We start from the raw sequence: 20,518 nt of genomic DNA, 5'->3' as shown, positions 1-20,518 counted from the left end.
TCATTCACCAAATACTTATCAAGCACCTAATGTATGTCAGGCAATATTCTAGGTGTTGGGAATATAGTTGTGAAGAAGATAAAGTCTCTACTCCCAATTTGCTTCTTTTCTAGTGAAGGAGAAAGACAAAAAGCAAACATGTTTGTATAATACATATTATATATATGTATAATATGATGCTAGATAGTGATAAAAGGTAAATAAGAATGAGAAAAGTAAGATAGGGTGAGGTGATAATACCAGAAATCTGGGGTGGAAGGTATGTTACATGGACTGTCAGGAAAGTAATATTAGGAAGGACCTAAAAAGAAGCAAGGCAGTAAGTCATGGGAAGGCCTGGGAATAAGTTCTAGGCACAGTGAACAGTAAGTGCTAAGATCCTGAGGTGAGAATGAGCAGGGGACGTTCAGGGCACAGAGAGAGGGCGTCTGTGTGCAAGGTGCAGTGAAAGAGAGTGGTAGGAAATGGGGTTGAAGAGAGATAATGAGGTTGGACCGATAATGTAGGGGCTTTCAGGCCGAGCTAAGAAATTTTAGTGTTAATCTGAATATCATGGGAAACCATTAAAATGCTTTGAGTATGAAGGTGATACTCTCTCTTTTTTTTTAAATTGAAGTATAGTTGATGTACTATATTATAAGTTACAGGTTTATAGTATAGTGATTCACAATTTTTAAAAGTTATACTCCATTTATAGTTATTATAAAATATTGGCTATATTCCCCCTGCTGTGCAGTATACCCTTGTAGCTTATTTTATACCTAATAGTTTGTACCTCTTAATACCTTACCCCTATATTGCCCCATCATTCTTATTTTAAATGTTTGAAGAAACATTTATGAAGTACCTACTATGTAATTGAGGTTCATACAATGATCTTTACTTTGCCTCTAAGTAGCAGTATGATTTGGGGTAAGTCTCTTAGCCATTATATGTCTTGTGGTCTTTAAAAGAATTCCATATATTCAAAATATACAATCTGATAAGTTATGACTTATGTCATATGTACACATATATGTACACACCCACAAACCCATTACCAAAATCAAGATAATGAGCATATCCATCATTTCCAAAAGTTTACTTGTGCTCCTTTGTAATCTCTCCCTCACATCCCTGCACCCTACTCAGACTCAGGCAACCACTGCTGTCTGTTACTATAGATTAGCTTGTATTTTCTGGAATTTCATATAAATAGAATCATTTATATAAATAATAGTAAGTGCTATTTTTGTCTGGCTTCTTTCACTCAGCATAATTATTTTGAGATCTATCCATGTTGCTGTATTTATCAAGAGTTCATTCATTTTCACTGCTGAGTAGTATTTTCATTGTATGGATAAAACAACCACTGGACCACCAGAGAATTCCTGAGATTAGTACTTTTATAAAAGAGATCCCACAGAGTCCCTAGCCCTTTCCAACAAGTGAGTACAGAGCAAGAAGTAAGCAGTCTGCAAACCTGAAGAGGACCCTCACCCAGCTATTCTATGCACCTTGATCTCGGACTTTCCAGCCTCCAGACTGTGAGAAATTTCTGTTGTTATAAGCTGCCCAATTGGTGGTATTTTCTTATCGCAGCCCAAGTGGATTAAGACAGTGGTCATCTGCAAGCTAAGGAGAGAGACCTTAGGAGAAACCAGAACTGCAGACACCTTGATCTTGGACTTCAAGCCTCCAGAACTGTGGGAAAAAAAGTTTGTTTTTTAAGCCATCTATTCTGTGGTATTCTGTTATGACTGCCCTAGCAGACTAACGTAGCCTCCCGTAAGGAAATGATGACACGCCCACTGCTGCCCCTGCATTTGTAACAGGAATAGACAGCTCCTGTTTACAGCTGTGGACAAACACGGAAACCAGGCACATTCCCCACCTTCCCTTGACTGGCATGGCTGGCATGTCTAGTCCCTAAGAATCTTAGATGAGCCAGGTGCAGGTGTAAGGGAGAAGTGGCTATCTCTAGAAGGGACTGGTGTTCCAGGCTTTGAGCAAATCTCACTTCTTTCTCCAAAATAGACATTTTTAATGTAGGTGAAATTACAGTAAAATTGTAATTTTAGTCTTGAAATTTTAATTTAGTACTGAAATTGTCATTTTCAGGCTTGAAGCAGAAAATTAATCAAAAGAGGGTCATAAGGCAGGTATTGGTGGAGACGGGGGTATTCATGAGTGTTGTATCTAAAAGAATGAGTTGCGGGCTGTGTTAGGCTGGTTGTTTTCAATAGGAGCCTTCTATGAGTTTTCGGCCCCAGCTGGGGCTGACCAGAGCAACCTCCTTATCCACTTCTTGGCCTCACTGAGTTTGGTGAACTGTTGTCTCCCAGAGAATCCCTATTGGTTGGGTGAAGGAGAGGATATTACTTAGGGTAACTTTATTCATCTAGAGCAGCGGTCCCCAACCTTTTTGGCACCAGGGACCGGTTTCGTGGAAGACAATTTTTCCACGGACTGAGTTGGGGGGGATGGTTCAGGCGGTAATGGGAGCGATGGGGGGCAGCAGATGAAGCTTCGCTCGCTTGCCCGCCACTCACCTCCTGCTGTGCGGCCTGGTTCCTGACAGGTCGGGGACCAGTACCAGTCTGCAGCCTGGGGATGGGGGACCCCTGATCTAGAGGGTTTAGGAAATGGAGGTAGAGTTTAATTGACTTCAATCCAATCGCACCTAATCTGTAAATTCTTAGAAGAAAGAGCTCATGAGGGTGACGAAAGGAAATTTTGCTTTCTCTTTTCAGTTCTCTCCCTGCATGCCAAAAGGAAGACAGCATCCCTCAATCCATACTGTACTTACATTTTTTTCTGGATGAATTGGAAAGAGTAGCTCCAATACCTGCTTCATCTAAATCTGTTTTTTTTTTTTTTAATTGGAATTTGCAACCAGGAGCTCCACATTGAGATGTCAGGAATAGGTACAGAATACAGATTAGAGGAGAGTTGTAGGAGCACTGGAGTGAGAACCAGTGGATTTCACCCCTAGTGCATCTATCCTCTGGGGCTCGGACTAATCTTCTCAAATATTTGGAGTTCATTAGATGACATCCACAATTCTTCAGCAAATTTTTTTTTGCCAAGCATGTTCTAGGCGTTGCTCTTTCCAACTAAACAATTCTTAAATTTTCAGTACTTTTGAGCAACTCTTCAGTGTGTTTAGCCTGGAGATGAGCTGTGTGCACTCCACTTCAGTTTTTTGGTTTTTTTTAAAATATTTATTTATGTACGGTGCATTGGGTCTTAGTTGTGGCATGCATGTGGGATCTAGTTCCTGACCAGGGATGGAACCCGGGCCCCCTGCATTGGGAGCACGGAGTCTTACCCACTGGACCACCAGGGAAGTCCCTCCACTTCGGTTTTTGCAGCCCTGTTCTCCAGAAGCTCACAGGCTGAAGCAAGTACAAAATGGTACAAGAAACAGATGATCAAGTGTTTAAATGTACTCAAGGGTCTAAACATCTCGCCTGGCCCAAATCAGTAACGTGAAAAGACGAAGGGAAGGACACAGTGACCCCTGTGCCCAGCAACTCCTGGGCGCGGAGGCGTGGTCAGCACTGAGCGGCCTGGTCCAAGGCCAAAGAACTAAGGGCCCGCGGGGCGCCGCGGTGGCCGGGCGGGGCGGGCGCGACCTCTCCTCCGGCTCCACCCTCGCCCGGTAGCGGTCTCTTTAAGAATCCGAGCCGCTAGCGGGCCTCCTGGCACTCACGTGACTCCGCTCAGCTCAATCGCTCGCGGAAGTGGTCCAGCCTCCGCGTCCTGCGAGGGGGTCTCCGGGTACCCCGCGGGGCGGGCTGGCCGGAGCGGGCACCGCCGGGCGGCCCGCAGCAGGTTGCTGCGATGGTGCAATTGTACAATCTGCACCCGTTCGGGTCGCAGCAGGTGGTGCCCTGCAAGTTGGAGCCTGAGCGCTTCTGCGGCGGGGGACGCGATGCGCTGTTCGTGGCGGCCGGTTGCAAGGTGGAGGTGTTCGCAGTCGCCGGCCAGGAGCTGTGCCAGCCGAGGTGTGCCTTTTCCACGCTGGGCAGGGTGCTGCGCCTGGCCTACAGTGAGGCCGGTGAGTAGCGGTGAGGTTAGGGGGCGCTTGGGCCCCGGATTGGGGCCTCCTTCGTAGAGGACCGAGCGACGCCTATGGCTCTGGATGGGGAAGTACTTCGTGCTCGCCGGACAGTCTTGCCTGGTCTGGCGGCTGATGGAAGGTGTGCGCTGTGCGGTTGTCCTGGCAACCACAGGTTAGAGCCCGCCTTTGGTGGGCGGGGGACGCTGATTGTTCCTGCTTTTCTGGCGTCCTCGCCGGGAAGTCCCTTGGTTGGGTGGCTGGATTCCACTCAACCCAGACACTTCAAACCAAATAAACTTCTTTTAGTATAGAAAACAAGTACACACAAAAGTAGGGAGAATAGTATCCTGAACCCCCAGTTACTCCCATCTTCAACAGTTATGCCAACTCATGGCCAGTCCTTTATCTACTTCTTGTCGATTTTTGAAAGCTCACATTACATGCCGATTTTAAAATCTGTATAAATAGAACCCAGGTCTTAGACCCCTTTTTCCCCAAACAGGGTAACAGCATCCAGTACTCTTTTTTCCACCAGAAACGTGAAGCAGTGCCAAGGGGGTACTGTGTAGGTGTATCCCTATTTTAGAAAAATCCAACATTTAAAAATAGGTACTTCTTCAGATTACAGAAGAATTCCCCATAGGATTCTTTTAACCGCCTGATAATACACTTAAAATTTGAATCCTGCTTTTCAAGAGGGGTGTAAAAGTGTAAATTGCAGTATTTAGGGTGGAAAAGCCTTTGGCTGAGGTACTTTACTAATAAAGTGGAGAACATGAACCTGGAGGATTGGAGATCTCTGCCTAATCGCTACTCTGTCTGCAACTGATTAGGTGTGAGTTTATAGAAACTTTTGGGTCTCAGTTTATGTTTAAAAAAAAAAAAAGTAATTTGAATGCTAGATCAGTGACTTCCAGACATTGGAATTTTGTGGATCAGCAAAGAATTGTGGGGCTACCATACACAGTATCTGACTGTTCATTTTGTCAAGTAAAGATATATATTTAAAAAAATGAAAAGCCCTACTGTTTACCATCTTCGTTATTCATACTGATAATAGGAGAAACACTTAGCTCCAAACACTGGATGTCTTTCTTTATGAGCAACTTACTATACTGTTATTATTTTTTCTTTTTGATTAGTGAAGACATCAATAGGGGCCTGCAGGCCCATAGAACAGTTTGAAAACCACTTATTAGATCTGTAAGTTCTCTTTCAGCAGAAAATTCTGATTTCGGTATTTTTTATGATATTATTCTCCTAATCATTTCACAGTATTAGTAGTTTTCCCCATCCCACCTCCTTTTTAGACCTAGGAGTTCTCATCTTCAAAGCTCTGCTGAGTGGCAAACTCACCAGTTTCAACATTAGTATGTGTGTGTCTGCTCGTGAGGGAGAGACAGACAGACACTGTTTACATGATTTGTACCATTTGTCTTCCAAATGGACATTTAATCTAGAATTGGAAGTGGCAGGCATTATGTAAACCTCTAGCTTTCTTGCCTGTCAGTAGTGGTGATTCTGGGGAATCCTTTGATTCCGCTATTTGTGTATAAGAATCACCTGGGGGAATTTTAAAAAACCCAATTCCTGAACCACAACCTCAGAGAAAGAGTCAGTTTCCTGGGGTGTGGCCCAGCATTGGGTGAGTCTGGTGTTTAGTAAGGATTGAGAATCACTGACCTAGAGCCTTACTGGCTCCTGTAGGCAGTGAGTAGTATGGTACTGAAGCCTTGAAAAACAAAGATATTTTTGTAATTCAGTTGGCTGTCTTAAAAAACTTCAGGAGTCCTGTGGTATGGCATTAGCATGTCAGATAGCTCAAGGGTAACTTTCAGCTTGAACTTAATGCCTGGGTACAGCTTCTATCAATCCACAGGTAGCGGACTCCTAGCTATGCTGATATCCAGATAACTCGTCTTACACTTCTCAGCTTTTTCTTTTTGGTCTCTGTCCTTTCACTCACAGTAACGTGGACATGGGGATTCCTGCTCTAAGCCCAGGGTCTCCTCCACCCCCCACCCTGTCAAAAACAAAGTGAATCTTGATCAGGGATTTATATTTACTGTAAATGCTTTGCAGGTCTCTTATCCAAACAGAAAACATTTTCAGTTTTTTTTTTTTCCATTTCTAATTATCAGGATGCCAGTCTTCTTTCATAAATTTTGGGGGTATTAGAACGTAGGTCGAAAATTTGAAGGATGGGCCCTAAATATCATCATCAGTAATGGAAATTTAATATAGGTTTTGTGTGCGAAGGGAGGAAGAGGAGATGTGAGAACTCGCTCTCGAGGGAGAAAGACCTGGTGGCCAGGGTTGAGTGCTGTGTGGGGAGCCCTGGTGCTGGACACTTGCTTATGGGGTGTCTGGAGGTGGTGAGGCAGAGAGGACAAGACCTCATGGCCCTCATTGCCTGTCCTTTAGCACAAGTGCATTAAAGAGCCCTAGAATGTCTATTATCTCCCCCCAAGCCCTACCCTCCCTCAATTTTTTTAAAGTCATAAAACATATTTTCATACATTGTATGTTATTTCTGCCTTCTGTTATCCATTTTTTCATAGGAGTGCAGCCTTTTCCTTAATCTGGTATTAGTGTTAACCAGGTTTATGATCTTGCTGCATAAAAGGAAAAGTTTACTTATTTTTTAAAAAAATCAATGACTCTCAGCTTAAGGATAAATATAAGAATGATTTCTTGATTTACTTAATGAAGACAGGCTGTTGTAAAATAAGTAAAATAAAGCCCTGGGCACATAATACCTTAAAAAGGTTAATTTCTTTCTCTTATAAAGGACTATAACCTCCACAGAATCCTCTAGACTTATATTTCCTTTTGAACATTTTGAGAGACAGCGTGGAATGAACATTGGCTTTTGAGCCAACCAGATCAAGGTTTAAACCCCAGTGCCATCCGTTTGTTGGCTGTGTTGCCTTAGGCAGGTTACTCAGCTTATCTGAGTCTCAGATTCCTGATCTATAAAATGGAGAAGGGGATAATGTCTTGAAGAGTTGTGAGGATTAACTGAGAGATCTCTAAAGCTCTGTTCAAAAGGCTTACCAGGTAGACACAGCAAGTTCTAGTTCATCATTTATAAAACAAGTTATTAATTTGAAAACATATTAATACAAGACAGGATAGGCACTATCTATAGTTTGCAAATTATATATAAAACAGTTGATATATAGACTTTACCAATGAAATAAGCATATATTTATAGACATAAAATAAAAAGCTTTTATTATAACTAAACAAATATTCTTAGTTTTAAAATTCATTTAGGACCGCCCTGCTCCCCTTCAGGGAGGCGGATTTGAGATTTGTTCTCCCATATCCTCGTATCCTTACTTGGTTGCCCTGTGAATAAACCCTGTCCTGGCTGCAGACTGCAGTGTCTCAGCATTTCGGCTGGCTGCACATCCCGCAAAATGAACCCGATTCGGCAACAGATGCTGTATTCCATTTGGAAGTCAAGGTTGATGCCGCCAAGGTAGAGAGTATGTTATTCCATCCTTGGCCCACAGATTCATGGCAGAGATGGTGGATTTCTTTATTCTCTTCTTTATAAAAGCAACCATTGTCTTAAGCATTATGCACCTCAGTGGAATAAAGGATATCTCTAAGTTTGCTATGCATTATATAATAGAAGAAATAGATGAAGACACATCCATGGAAGACTTGCAGAAAATGATGGTTGTGGCGCTTATATACAGATTATTAGTTTGTTTCTATGAGATAATTTGCATTTGGGGAGCAGGTGGAGCGACCCCAGGGAAGTTCCTGCTAGGGCTTCGAGTTGTGACATGTGATACATCAGTGCTTATTGCACCAAGTCGGGTTTTAGTGATTCCTTCCTCAAATGTTAGCATTACAACGTCCACTATACGAGCTTTGATCAAGAATTTTTCTATTGCTTCTTTTTTCCCTGCTTTCATCACACTGCTGTTTTTTCAGCATAATCGAACAGCCTATGACATTGTAGCAGGGACCATTGTGGTAAAAAGAAATGGGGTCAGATGATGCCCCAAAAAGCCCTGAATTCCATACTCTCTGGAATAATGACAAGACTAAATTATATATCAAGGCCATCAGTATCCCTGGGTTACATTAACTGATGATTTAGAAATTAAAGCAGTTGCTCCAGTGTGATGCAGGTGACTATGCTGAAAGTATTGATTTTACTTGAATGTCAAAGAACTTCTCCAGAAGAAAAACCTGTTAAGTTCAAGTGTTAAAATTTTTAGATTGAACCGAAGGCAAGTGGTGTCATAATCAACAACGGACAGTATATACATAAGATCTAAGGTATTTATTAGAACTTGCTGAGAGCATTTTCAGCTGTGAAATCTCCAAACGAAACTTTAACAACTTATTCTGGTTTATCCCAAATGATGGAAAACGTCCAGCTGTGTTTAGTGTACACACTCACCCTTTAGTAACACTTCCTGAGGCAATTTTTGTCTTTGCTTTTTGGGGGGAGGGAGTGGGGACACACATTTGATAAGCCACTTAGCGCCCATCCCAGGAGCGGGTGAGTGAGTTAGCTGCAAGAGAGAGGGGAAAGTGAGGCCAGCGAGCAGTTCCCTGACTTGAAATTTTAAAATCTGTACTGCAGTTTACTGCAGGAATGATGTAACTTTATAACTATTCTTAATGCCTAAACATGTATTTGGGGGCAGATTTTGCATGATGATGAAAAAGTATAAGTCATATTGCTATCTTATCCTTGATTTTTTTTTTTTTTTAAAGAAAAAGGTAAGTTAGTGATTGCTTTTAATGGGGTTGGGGGGGAGGGGTAAGTTTTCACTGTAAATTTAAATTGAAACTCATGTGCAAGTGTTTTCAGTGCCCTAAATCAAACCATAAATATGTGGGGAAAAGCAAAAAAAAAAAAAAAAAAAAAAAAAAAAAAAAATTCATTTAGTAACTTGAATATGACACCAAAGCACTGACAAGAGAAAAAATAGAAAAATTGGATGTCATCAAAATTAAAAAGTTTTGTGCATCAAAGGACACTATCAACAGATTGAAAAGGCAATCCACAGAATGGGAGAAAATATTTGCAAAGCATATACTCGATAAGGGATTAATATTCAGAATATATAAAGAACTCCTATAACTCAACAGCAAAACAACCCAATTCAAAAGTGGGCCAAGGCTTTGAATAGACGTTTCTCCAGGTGGCCAACCAGCACATGAAAAGATGCTCAGCATCACTAATCATCATGGAAATGCAAATCAAAACCACAATGAGATACCACTTCATACCCATTAGGTTGGCCATTATCAAAACAAATAGAAAATAACAAGTGTTGATGAGGATGTGGAGAAATTGGAACCCTTGTGCATTGGTGGTAGGAGTGTAAAGTGATAGAGCTGCTGTAGAAAAGAGTATGATGGTTCCTCAAAAAATTCATAGAATTACCATATGATCCAGCAGTTTCACTTCCGGGTATATACACAGAATAATTGAAAGCAGGGACTTGTGCAGATATTTGTACACCAGTGTTCATAGCATTTTTCACTAGAGCCAAGAGGTGGAAGCAGCCCAAATGTTCATTGACAGATAAATAAAATGTACGGTATCCATACAGCCTTAAAAAGGGATGAAATTCAGACACAAGCCACAACACAAATGAACCTTGAAGACATTTTGCTAAGTGAAATAAGCCTGACACAAAAAGACAAATATTGTATGATTCAATTTATGAATTCAGAGAGACAAAGTGGAATGCTGGTTGTCAGAGTCTGTGTACTCGAGGCACTACTTCTGATTTATTGCAGTGTTCAGTCCTAGTTTTCTGTTTTATTCTTTTTTTTTTTTAACATCTTTATTGGAGTATAATTGCTTTACAATGCTGTGTTAGTTTCTGCTGTATAACAAAGTGGATCAGCTATATGCATACATATAACCCTTTTGCGTCTCCCTCCCCCCCTCCCTATCCCACCCCTCTAAGTGGTCACAAAGCACCGAACTAATCTCCCTGTGCTATGCTGCTGCTTCGCACTAGCTATCTAGTTTACATTTGGTAGTGTGTATATGTCAGTGCTACTCTCTCACTTCGTCCCAGCTTACCCTTCCCCCTCCCCATGTCCTCAAGTCCATTCTCTACCTCTGTGTCTTTATTCCTGTCCTGACCCTAGGTTCATCAGAACCATTTTTTTTAGATTCCATATATATGTGTTAGCATATGGTATTTGTTTTTCTCTTTCTGACTTACTTCACTCTATATGACAGACTCTAGATCCATCCACCTCACTACAAATAACTCAATTTTGTTTCTTTTTATGGCTGAATAATATTCCATTGTATATATGTGCCACATCTTCTTTATCCATTCATCTGTTGATGGACACTTAGGTTGCTTCCATGTCCTGGCTATTGTATATAGTGCTGCAGTGAACATTGTGGTACATGACTGTTTTTGAATTGTAGTTTTCTCAGGGTATATGCCCAGTAGTGGGATGGCTGGGTCATATGGTAGTTCTATTTTTAGTTTTTTAAGGAACCTCCATACTGTTCTCCATAGTGACTGAATCAATTTACATTCCCAACCAATTTACGTTCCCTTTTTACCACACCCTCTCCAGCATTTATTGTTTGTAGATTTTTTGATGATGGCCATTCTAACCAGAGTGAGGTGATACCTCATTGTAGTTTTTTTTTTTTAATAAATTGATTTATTTTATTTATTTATGTTTGGCTGCAGTGGGTCTTCCTTGCTGTGCGTGAGCTTTCTCTAGTTGCTGCGAGCAGGGGCTACTCTACGTTGCAATGGCTTCTCTTGTTGCGGAGCACGGGCTCTAGGCATGCGGGCTAAGTAGTTGTGGCTCGCCGGCTCCAGAGCGCAGGCTCAATAGTTGTGGCTCATGGGCTTAGCTGCTCTGCAGCATGTGGGATCTTCCTGGGCCAAGGATTGAACCCATGTACCCTGCATTGGCAGGCGGATTCTTAACCACTGCACCACCAGGGAAGTCCCCCCTCATTGTAGTTTTGATTTGCATTTCTCTAATGATTAGTAATGTTGAGCATCCTTTCATGTGTTTGTTGGCAATCTGTATATCTTCTTTGGAGAAATGTCTATTTAGGTCTTCTGCCCATTTTTGGATTGGGTTGTTTCTTTTTTTGATATTGAGCTGCATGAGCTGCTTGTATATTTTGGAGATTAATCCTTTGTCAGTTGCTTCCTTTGCAAAGATTTTCTCCCATTCCTGAGGGTTGTCTTTTCATCTTATTTATGGTTTCCTTTGTTGTGCAAAAGCTTTTAAGTTTCATTAGGTCCCATTAGTTTATTTTTGTTTTTATTTCCATTTCTCTAGGAGGTGGGTCAAAAAAGGATCTTGCTGTGATTTATGTCATCGAGTGTTCTACCTATGTTTTCCTCTAAGAGTTTTATAGTGTCTGGCCTTACGTTTAGGTCTTTAATCCATTTTCAGTTTATTTTTGTATATGGTGTTAGGGAGTGTTCTAATTTCATGCTTTTCCATGTAGCTGTCCAGTTTTCCCAGCACCACTTACTGAAGAGGCTGTCTTTTCTCCATCGTATACTCTTGCCTCCTTTATCAAAGATAAGGTAACCGTATGTGCATGGGTTTATCTCTGAGCTTTCTACCCTGTTCCATTGATCTATATTTCTGTTTTTGTGCCAGTACCATATTGTCTTGATTACTGTAGCTTTGTAGTATAGTCAGAAATCAGGGAGCCTGATTCCGCCAGCTCCGTTTTTCTTTCTCAAGATTGCTTTGGCTATTTGGGGTCTTTTGTGTTTCCATACAAATTGTGAAAGTTTTTGCTCTAGTTCTGTGAAAAATTCCATTGGTAGTGTGATAGGGATTGCACTGAATCTGTAGATTGCTTGGGTAGTATAGTCATTTTCACAATGTTGATTCTTCCAATCCAAGAACATGGTGTATCCCTCCATCTGTTTGTATCATCTTTAATTTCCTTCATTACTGTCTTATAGTTTTCTACATACAGGTGTTTTGTCTCCTTAGGTAGGTTTATTCCTAGGTATTTTATTCTTTTTGTTGCAATGGTAAATGGGAGTGTTTCCTTAATTTCTCTTTCAGATTTTTCAACATTAGTGTATAGGAATGCAAGAGATTTCTGTGCATTAATTTTGTATCCTGCTACTCTACCAAATTCATTGCTTAGGTCTAGCAGTTTTCTGGTAGCATCTTTAGGATTCTCTATGTATAGTATCATGTCATCTTCAGTGACAGTTTTACTTCTTCTTTTCCGATTTGGATTCCTTTTATTTCTTTTTCTTCTCTGATTGCTGTGGCTAAAACTTCCAAAACTTTGTTGAATAATAGTGGTGAGACTGCGCAACCTTTTCTTCTTCCTGATCTTAGAGGAAATGGTTTCAGTTTTTCACCATTGAGAATGATGTTGGATGTGGATTTGTCATATATGGCCTTTAGTATGTTGAGGTAGGTCCCCTCTATGCCCACTTTCTGGAGAGTTTTTGTCATAAATGGGTGCTGAATTTTGTCTGAAGCTTTTTCTGCATCTATTGAGATTATCATATGGTTTTTATCTTTCAGTTTGTTAATATGGTGTATCACATTGATTGATTTGCATATATTGAAGAATCCTTGCATTCCTGGGATAAACCCCACTTGATCATGGTGTACGATCCTTTTAATGTGCTGTTGGATTCTGTTTGCTAGTATTTTGTTGAGGATTTTTGCATCTATGTTCATTAGTGATATTGGGCTGTAGTTTTCTTTTTTTGTGACACCTCTGTCAGGTTTTGGTATCAGGGTGATGGTGGCCTCGTAGAATGAGTTTGGGAGTGTTCCTCCCTCTGCTATATTTGGAAGGGTTTGAGAAGGATAGGTGTTACCTCTTCTATAAATGTTTGATAGAATTTGCCTGTGAAGCCATCTGGTCATGGGCTTTTGTGTTTTGGAAGATTATTGATCACAGTTTCAATTTCAGTGCTTGTGATTAGTCCGTTTATATTTTCTATTTCTTCCTGGTTCAGTCTCAGAAGGTTGTACTTTTCTAAGAATTTGTCCATTTCTTCCAGGTTGTCCATTTTATTGGTATATAGTTGCTTGTAATAATCTCTCATGATCCTTTGTATTTCTGCAGTGTCAGTTGTTACTTCTCCTTTTTCACTTGTAATTTTGTGGATTTGAGTCTTCTTCCTTTTTTTCTTGATGAGTCTGGCTAATGGTTTATCAATTTTGTTTATCTTCTCAAAGAACCAGCTTTTAGTTTTATTGATCTTTGCTATTGTTGCCTTCATTTCTTTTTCATTTATTTCTGATCTGATCTTTATGATTTCTTTCTTTCTGCTACCTTTGGGGTTTTTTTGTCCTTCTTTCTCTAATTGCTTTAGGTGTAAGGTTAGGTTGTTGATTTGAGATTTTTCTTGTTTCTTGAGTTAGGATTGTATTGCTGTAAACTTCCCTCTTAGAACTGCTTTTGCTGCATCCCATTGGTTTTGGGTCATTGTGTTTTCATTGTTATTTGCTTCTCAGTATTTTTTGATTTCCTCTTTGATATCTTCAGTGATCTCTTGGTTATTTAGTAGCATATTGTTCAGCCTCCATGTATTTGTATTTTTTACAGATTTTTTCCTGTAATTGATATCTAGTCTCTTAGCGTTGTGGTCGGAAAAGATACTTGATACAATTTCAATTTTCTTAAATTTACCAAGGCTTGATTTGTGACCCACAATATGGTCTACCCTGGAGAATATTCCATAAGCACTTGAGAAGAAAGTGTATTCTGTTGTTTTTTGATGGAATGTCCTATAAATATCAATTAAGTCCATCTTTTTTAATATGTCATTTAAAGCTTGTGTTTCCTTATTTATTTTCATTTTGGATGATCTGTCCATTGGTGAAAGTGGGGTGTTAAAGTCCCTTACTATGATTGTGTTACTGTCGATTTCCCCTTTTATGGCTGTTAGCATTTGCCTTATGTACTGAGGCGCTCCTATGTTGGGTGCATAAATATTTACCATTGTTATATCTTCTTCTTGGATTGATCCCTTGATCATTATGTAGTGTCCTTCTTTGTCTCTTGTAATGGTCTTTATTTTAAAGTCTATTTTGTCTGATATGAGAATTGCTACTCCAGTTTTCTTTTGATTTCCATTTGCATGGAATATCTTTTTCCGTCCCCTCACTTTCAGTCTGTATGTGTCCCTAGGTCTGAAGTGGGTCTCTTGCAGACAGCATATATATGGGTCTTGTTTTTGTATCCATTCAGCCAGTCTGTGTCTTTTGGTTGGAGTATTTAATCCATTTACATTTAAGGTAATTATTGATATGTTTTTTCCTATTACCCCTTTCTTAATTATTTTGGGTTTGTTTTTGTAGGTCCTTTTCTTCTCTTGTGTTTCACACTTAGAGAAGTTCCTTTAGCATTTGTTGTAAAGCTGCTTTGGTGGTGCTGAATTCTCTTAGCTTTTGCTTGTCTGTAAAGGTTTTAATTTCCCTGTGGAATCTGAATGAGATCCTTGCTGGGTAGAGTAATCTTGGTTGTAGGTTTTTCCCTTTCATCACTTTAAGTATGTCCTGCCACTCCCTTCTGGCTTACAGAGTTTCTGCTGAAAGATCAGCTGTTAACCTTATGGGGATTCCCTTGTATGTTATGTGTTTTTTTTCCCTTCCTGCTTTTAATATTTTTTCTTTGTATTTAATTTTTGATAGTTTGATTAATATGTGTCTCGGCATGTTTCTCTTAGGGTTTATCCTGTATGGGACTCTCTGTGCTTCCTGGACTTGATTGACTATTTCCTTTCCCATGTTAGGGAAGTTTTCAAGTATAAGCTCTTCAAATATTTTCTCAGTCCCTTTCTTTTTCTTTCTCTTCTGGGACCCCTGTAATTTGAATGTTGCTGTGTTTAATGGTGTCCCAGAGGTCTCTGAGACTGTCCTCAATTCTTTTCATTATTTTTTCTTTATTCTGCTCCCTGGCAGTTATTTCCACCATTTTATCTTCCAGCTCATTTATCCATTCTTCTGCCTCAGTTATTCTGCTATTGATTCCTTCTAGAGTATTTTTAATTTCACTTATTGTGTTGTTCATCACTGTTTATTTGCCCCTTAGTTCTTCTAGATCCTTGTTTAATGTTTCTTCTGTTTTCTCCATTTTGTTTTTGAGATTTTGGATCATCTTTACTATCACTACTGTGAATTCTTTTTCAGGTAGGTTGCCTATTTCATCTTCATTTATTTGGTCTTATAGGTTTTTACCTTGTGCTTTCGTCTGTAACATATTTTTTTGTCATTTCATTTTTTTTTTTTGATGGGTGGGGCTGTATTCCTGTCCTACTGGTTGTTTGGCCTGAGGCATCCAGCACTGGAGTTTGCAGGGAGTTGGACAGAGCTGGGTCTTGGTGCTGAGATTAGGACCTCTGGGAGGCCTCACTCTGATTGATATTCGCTGGGGTCTGAGGTTTTCTGTTAGTCCAGTGTTTCGGACTCGGAGCTCCCACCACAGGAGCTGGGGCCCAACCTCAGGTCTGGGAACCAAATCTCACAAGCTTTGTGTTGTGGCAAAAAAAAAAAAAAAGAAAAAAAAAAGAAAAAAAGGAGCAGTACAATATCAAAGAGTAAAAAACAAAATAAAATTAGAAAGATAAAAAATAGATTAGGAAAAATAAAAATACAATTGAAACAACTGCAACAACGTAAAATAAAACCACAACAGAAAAAAGAAAAATAAGGGGGGGGGGGGGAACAAGCCAAAAGTAGAGAACAATAACAAAGTATAAAGAATAAAATAAAATTAGAAAAATAAAAGATTTATTAGGAAAAATAAAAATATAAATGAACCAACAATAATGAATCAGCAAGGTAAAACAGAACCCCAATGTAAAAGAGGAAAGAAGAAAAAAAAAAAGCCTTGGCTATGGGGGCGGAGTTTAGGCAGGGGTGGAACTTAGGCAGTGGCAGGGTTTAGGGTGGGGCAGGACCTAGGCGGGTGGGGGGGTGATGTTTTAGCATGGGGCGGGACCTAGGCTCAGTACCCGGTCGCTGGTGGTTCCTCCTGTCTCCTTAGGTATCTGTGATCCCCCACCGGTGCCAGGTAGGTGCCTTGGTCGTGCGGAGACGCGAATTCCACATTCTCCTAGTCCGCCATCTTGACTCCACCCCCTCACTTTTATTCTTTTTTTTTTTAAGTACGCTTTATTTTTATTTTATTTTTATTTTTTTAAATTCAAGGGCAAACTTTATTTATTTATTTATTTTTGGCTGTGTTGGGTCTTCGTTTCTGTGCGAGGGCTTTCTCTAGTTGTGGCAAGTGGGGGCCACTCTTCATCGCGATGCGCGGGCCTCTCACTATCGCGGCCTCTCTTGTTGAGGAGCACAGGCTCCAGACATGCAAGCTCAGTAATTGTGGCTCACGGGCCCAGCTGCTCCGCGGCATGTGGGATCTTCCCAGACCAGGGCTCAAACCCGTGTCCCCTGCATTGGCAGGCAGATTCTCAACCACTGTGCCACCAGTGAAGCCCTCACTTTTATTCTTAACGCACTTAGTTTTGCTTTCAATTTTATGTACCTTAGTTCTGAGTTAAATCTGCAGATGTGTACAAATAGTTCATATTTATGTATTGCACATAATCATGCTGTTCAGCATTGATGCTATACTGTATTATGTAAGTAATAAAAGCCATGTACAGAGGGTAGGAATGGGGAGTTATTGTTTAATGGATTCAGAGTTTTGGGAAGATAAAAAAGTTTTGGAGATGGTGGTAATAGCTGCATAACAGTGTGAATGTACTTAATGTCGTGAATTGTACACTTAAAAATGGTGAAAATGGTAAGTTTTATGTATATTTTACCACAATAAAAATTTTTGTTTAATGTATTTACTGAGGGAATTCAAGGAAGATGGAGGCCACAAGGCATCCTTTGCCCCCAACTCCATCAAACTGCTTCTCTGGAACAGAGTGAGCAAATGTATGGGGCCTGCAGGGTATATTTAGGCATTCCACCAAGATCTCCGAGGAGAGAACAGGTACAGGCTCCACCTCTGTGGCATCAAAGGAACCAGCACAGGAGAAGGTTTGCTTCTGTTGAAGGCTGGTTCATTCTGGAGGAGGAGGGGCTTGGCCAGCCCACTTGGTGTGTGCAGAAAGGGGCTGCCCCCGCTTGCTTGCTGCATCTGTATATGGGAAGTTCGAGTGCTAACAACAGCATTTCAGTTTCAATTCATTGGAAAAGGGCTTGTTTACCTAATAATGTTTAGCATATAGTAAGTTTTCTTTTTGGAATAACACTGACTTATCCCCTCTGACCCACAAAGTTCTAAAGATTAAAAGTTTAAATGAGGACTTCCCTGGTGGCACAGGGTTAAGAATCTGCCCTTCAATGCAGGGGACCCGGGTTCGATCCCTGGTCCAGGAAGATCCCACATGCTGTGGAGCAACCAAGCCCATGCGCCACAACTACTGAGCCTGCGCTCTAGAGCCCGTGAGCCACAACTGCTGAGCCTGCGTGCCACAACCACTGAAGCTTCCATGCCTAGAGCCCATGCTCTGCAACAAGAGAAGCTACAACAATGAGAAGCCCATGCACCGCAATGAAGAGTAGCCCCCGCTCGCTGCAACTAGAGAAAGCCCTCATGCAGCAATGAAGACCCAATGCAGCCAAAAAAAAAAAAAAATTAAATTAAAAAACCACTAAAATAGAATATGTAAGTGTGTGTTTATGTAACTGGAGGACATAAGAGACTGTTTAAGCAAGTTAGGAACCACAGAAGCCAAGAAGGAAAAGATACATAGCTGGTTACATATTGTAAAGGATGCCATACAAAGTCAAACCATAACAAAGTCAAAAGTCAAACTATAGACTACCAAAAATGATTTGCTATTGATGGCCAATGAAGGATTAATTATCACTTTTACCCAGAGAGCTGCTCTTCTTCGATAAGAAAAATCAACCTAATAAAATAGTAGATAACTTGCAGAAGAGAAATTATACATGGCTGAATAAACATAGGATAAGATGGCCAGCTTTATAAGTGGTCTGGAAAATATAAATTATAATAACCATTAGAGTCCACGTTTCCCCCATCACATGGAGTCAGTCCTAGTGAAGATGTGGGGAAATAGGCCTGTTTAAACAGCGCTGGTGACAACATGAATCTCTATTACATATTTATGATTGTAATCTGGCAATATGTGTTAAAATTAAAAATGTACCTGCCCTTTGACCTAATAGTCTTACTTTTGAGAATCTATGCCATTGAAACTTACCCCCCACTAAATAAATATATAGGTATAGGCCTATTTATTACAGTATAAAGCATAGTAGCAAAAAAAACCTGGAAATACTTGAATGTAGTATCTCAGTAGGGGAATTGTTGAATAAATTATGGCACATGTACATACAGGATATTTTGCAGATATTGAAAAGGATGTTAGATATCCATGTATCTAACCTGGAGGGAAAGATATTTGGTAATCTTTTGGTAATACATTGGTAATTTTTTAAAGTTGCAGATTATTAAATATATTTAGTGTGATTCCATTTTGGTAAAAACAAAAACGACAAACTACCACTCTATGATCTAGGTTTATGTGAAAGAAAGGTTTAGAAGGACACGGGTTTAGGCTATGTGTGTTAACATTGTCTCCTCATGGATCGGACTGCCGGGGAGAGATCATTATGCTTTTCATTTTGCACCTCTTTATCACTTTGACTTCTCACGACAAAGAGTAATTCCAAAATTACTTTGTAATTTAAAAAAAATCTAAGAAAATCAACAATGAAGGGAAAATTAACTTGGATTGAAATTTTATTTAATATGTATGGCTTTATCCTATTTCTCAGAGTTGACATGAAGATATGATATTTTGTGGGAAGGGGAAGGGTTGTAGTGTAAGTTCTGCTAACCTCTTCAGAGTTCCTGAATTTATACCTAATTTTAACATCACACTAATACGAAACTCTTTATGTCAGGAGAACTTTGTTAGAGCTGTAGATTCAGAGCTACAATAACACTTAGAGCTATCATAGGAATAAATCGTAGAATTTCTCTGTAAACTTCATGAATAATTAATGGATTATCTTAAGACATTAAAATGGGGGGAAATTGTATTTCAGAATCTGAATGTCTGTTAGTTAAAAATACACCTAAGATCCTGTTACTTAGAGTTTCGTTCTAGTCAATCTTTAATTCAAACATTCACATTAGATTCAGTTATAGTTCCTTTTCATGGTGCCAGGTACGTGGTGGTTTCTAATTACAGATTCTAAAGATAATCTTATTTCTTTCTCAGGAGACTATTTGGTAGCAATTGAAGAGAAAAACAAAGCTACGTTTCTACGTGCTTATGTGAACTGGAGAAGTAAAAGGACTGAAAACTCCCGAGTGTGTATCCGAATGGTCGGACATGATGTGGAGGCACCCTTCAGTGAAACCTTCAGAGACCAGATGTCTATTGTGGAAATGCCGCTTTCTGAGGCTCCCCTGTGCATTTCCTGTTGCCCTGTGAAAGGAGACCTTCTTGTTGGCTGCACAAATAAGTTAGTTTTATTTAGTTTGAAGTATCAGATCATTAATGAAGAATTCTCAATATTGGACTTTGAACGTTCTTTAATTATCCATATAGATAATATCACCCCTGTTGAAATTTCTTTTTGTATTGGATATGTCGCTGTCATGTCAGACTTAGAAGTTTTAATCCTAAAACTGGAGTCAGACCCCAAAAATGGAGAGAGTGTTAACCACCATCCACGTAAGACCAACAATCCAGTGAAACTGTCAGAAGGTAAATAATGAATTTAGCTTACTTTCTTGTTTTGGTTGCAGAGAAAACCCTTATTTCTGGCCATCTCTGAAAGGCTCTAGTATGTATATTGCAAGCCACATTATTTATGATGTAGTTGTTCCTAATACATGGGATTTGGATTTATGATCTGGCTGCCCATATCTTATTCTGTAGCATGTAAATGTATTTCAACATATATTTGTCATGAGAAATAATGAAACAGCTGCTGCTGGATGAGGAGTTTCTAGTCCCAGCCCTCATATTTACTAGCTGAATGACCTTGGGTTAGGAATACCATCTCTGAGTTTCAATTTCCTCATGTGTAAAATGGGGATGATGATAATATCCCATTGTACTTTATCAGTTGTGAGGGATAAATGAGCAAGTGCTGAGACTTTTCAGAATCATAGTGCTTTATAAATATGTGAGATGTGTGTGCCTCAATTATTACTATGTCTGTTTAATTGGTGGGGGGATATTGTGAAATCTAATTTGCATTGGAGGGGTACTTGGAGTTATTAAATAATTTTCTTCAATTTTATTTTTTAAGACATCAGTAATGAAACTTTGCAGCTTGAGTCAGATGATTTTGTTATCTGCCAAAAGCCCATGGAACTTCTTGGTGAAAAAAGCCAACAGTCTGGAGTATCTGTTACGCTGGAGTCAACAGGATTAGCTGATGAAAAAATAAAATATTTCCACGTTCAGCACCTGCTCTACAGGTATTAGAAAG

At 39.8% G+C, this 20,518-nt stretch overlaps 2 protein-coding genes across 8 annotated transcripts in view; both read left to right on the top strand.

Moving 5' to 3' along the window:
• The first annotated feature begins 3,683 nt into the window (after positions 1 to 3,683).
• HPS3 (HPS3 biogenesis of lysosomal organelles complex 2 subunit 1) overlaps positions 3,684 to 20,518 on the top strand; it is a 96,087-nt gene continuing 79,252 nt past the window's right edge. For 3 of the 7 annotated variants that reach the window (XR_009502827.1, XR_009502826.1, XM_059920134.1), the window contains exons 1-3: positions 3,685 to 4,042; positions 19,294 to 19,785; positions 20,336 to 20,507. Coding sequence is in view for 3 of the 7 variants with exons in the window: in XM_059920134.1 (XP_059776117.1) it covers positions 3,826 to 4,042; positions 19,294 to 19,785; positions 20,336 to 20,507 (881 nt within the window). In the remaining 4 variants the exon portion in view is untranslated. Of the gene's footprint in view, positions 4,043 to 19,293; positions 19,786 to 20,335; positions 20,508 to 20,518 lie in introns of all 7 variants that reach the window. The other 4 variants (XR_009502824.1, XR_009502825.1, XM_059920133.1 and 1 more) reach the window with 3 other exon arrangements.
• Positions 7,537 to 8,911, top strand: LOC132365185 (protein FAM8A1). Its single transcript, XM_059921871.1, has one exon. It carries the CDS (start codon positions 7,571 to 7,573, stop codon positions 8,060 to 8,062), a length of 492 nt encoding a protein of 163 aa, XP_059777854.1. The 5' UTR covers positions 7,537 to 7,570; the 3' UTR covers positions 8,063 to 8,911.

Source organism: Balaenoptera ricei, chromosome 4, assembly GCF_028023285.1.
Source record: "Balaenoptera ricei isolate mBalRic1 chromosome 4, mBalRic1.hap2, whole genome shotgun sequence".
Lineage (NCBI taxonomy): Eukaryota > Metazoa > Chordata > Mammalia > Artiodactyla > Balaenopteridae > Balaenoptera > Balaenoptera ricei.
Note: the sequence above shows the minus strand (reverse complement) of the source record. Positions and strands in the feature narration are given on the sequence as shown.

Excerpts from the sequence above, each read along its gene's own strand:
- LOC132365185 (XM_059921871.1), top strand. The coding sequence starts at position 7,571 with ATGGCAGAGATGGTGGATTTCTTTATTCTCTTCTTTATAAAAGCAACC.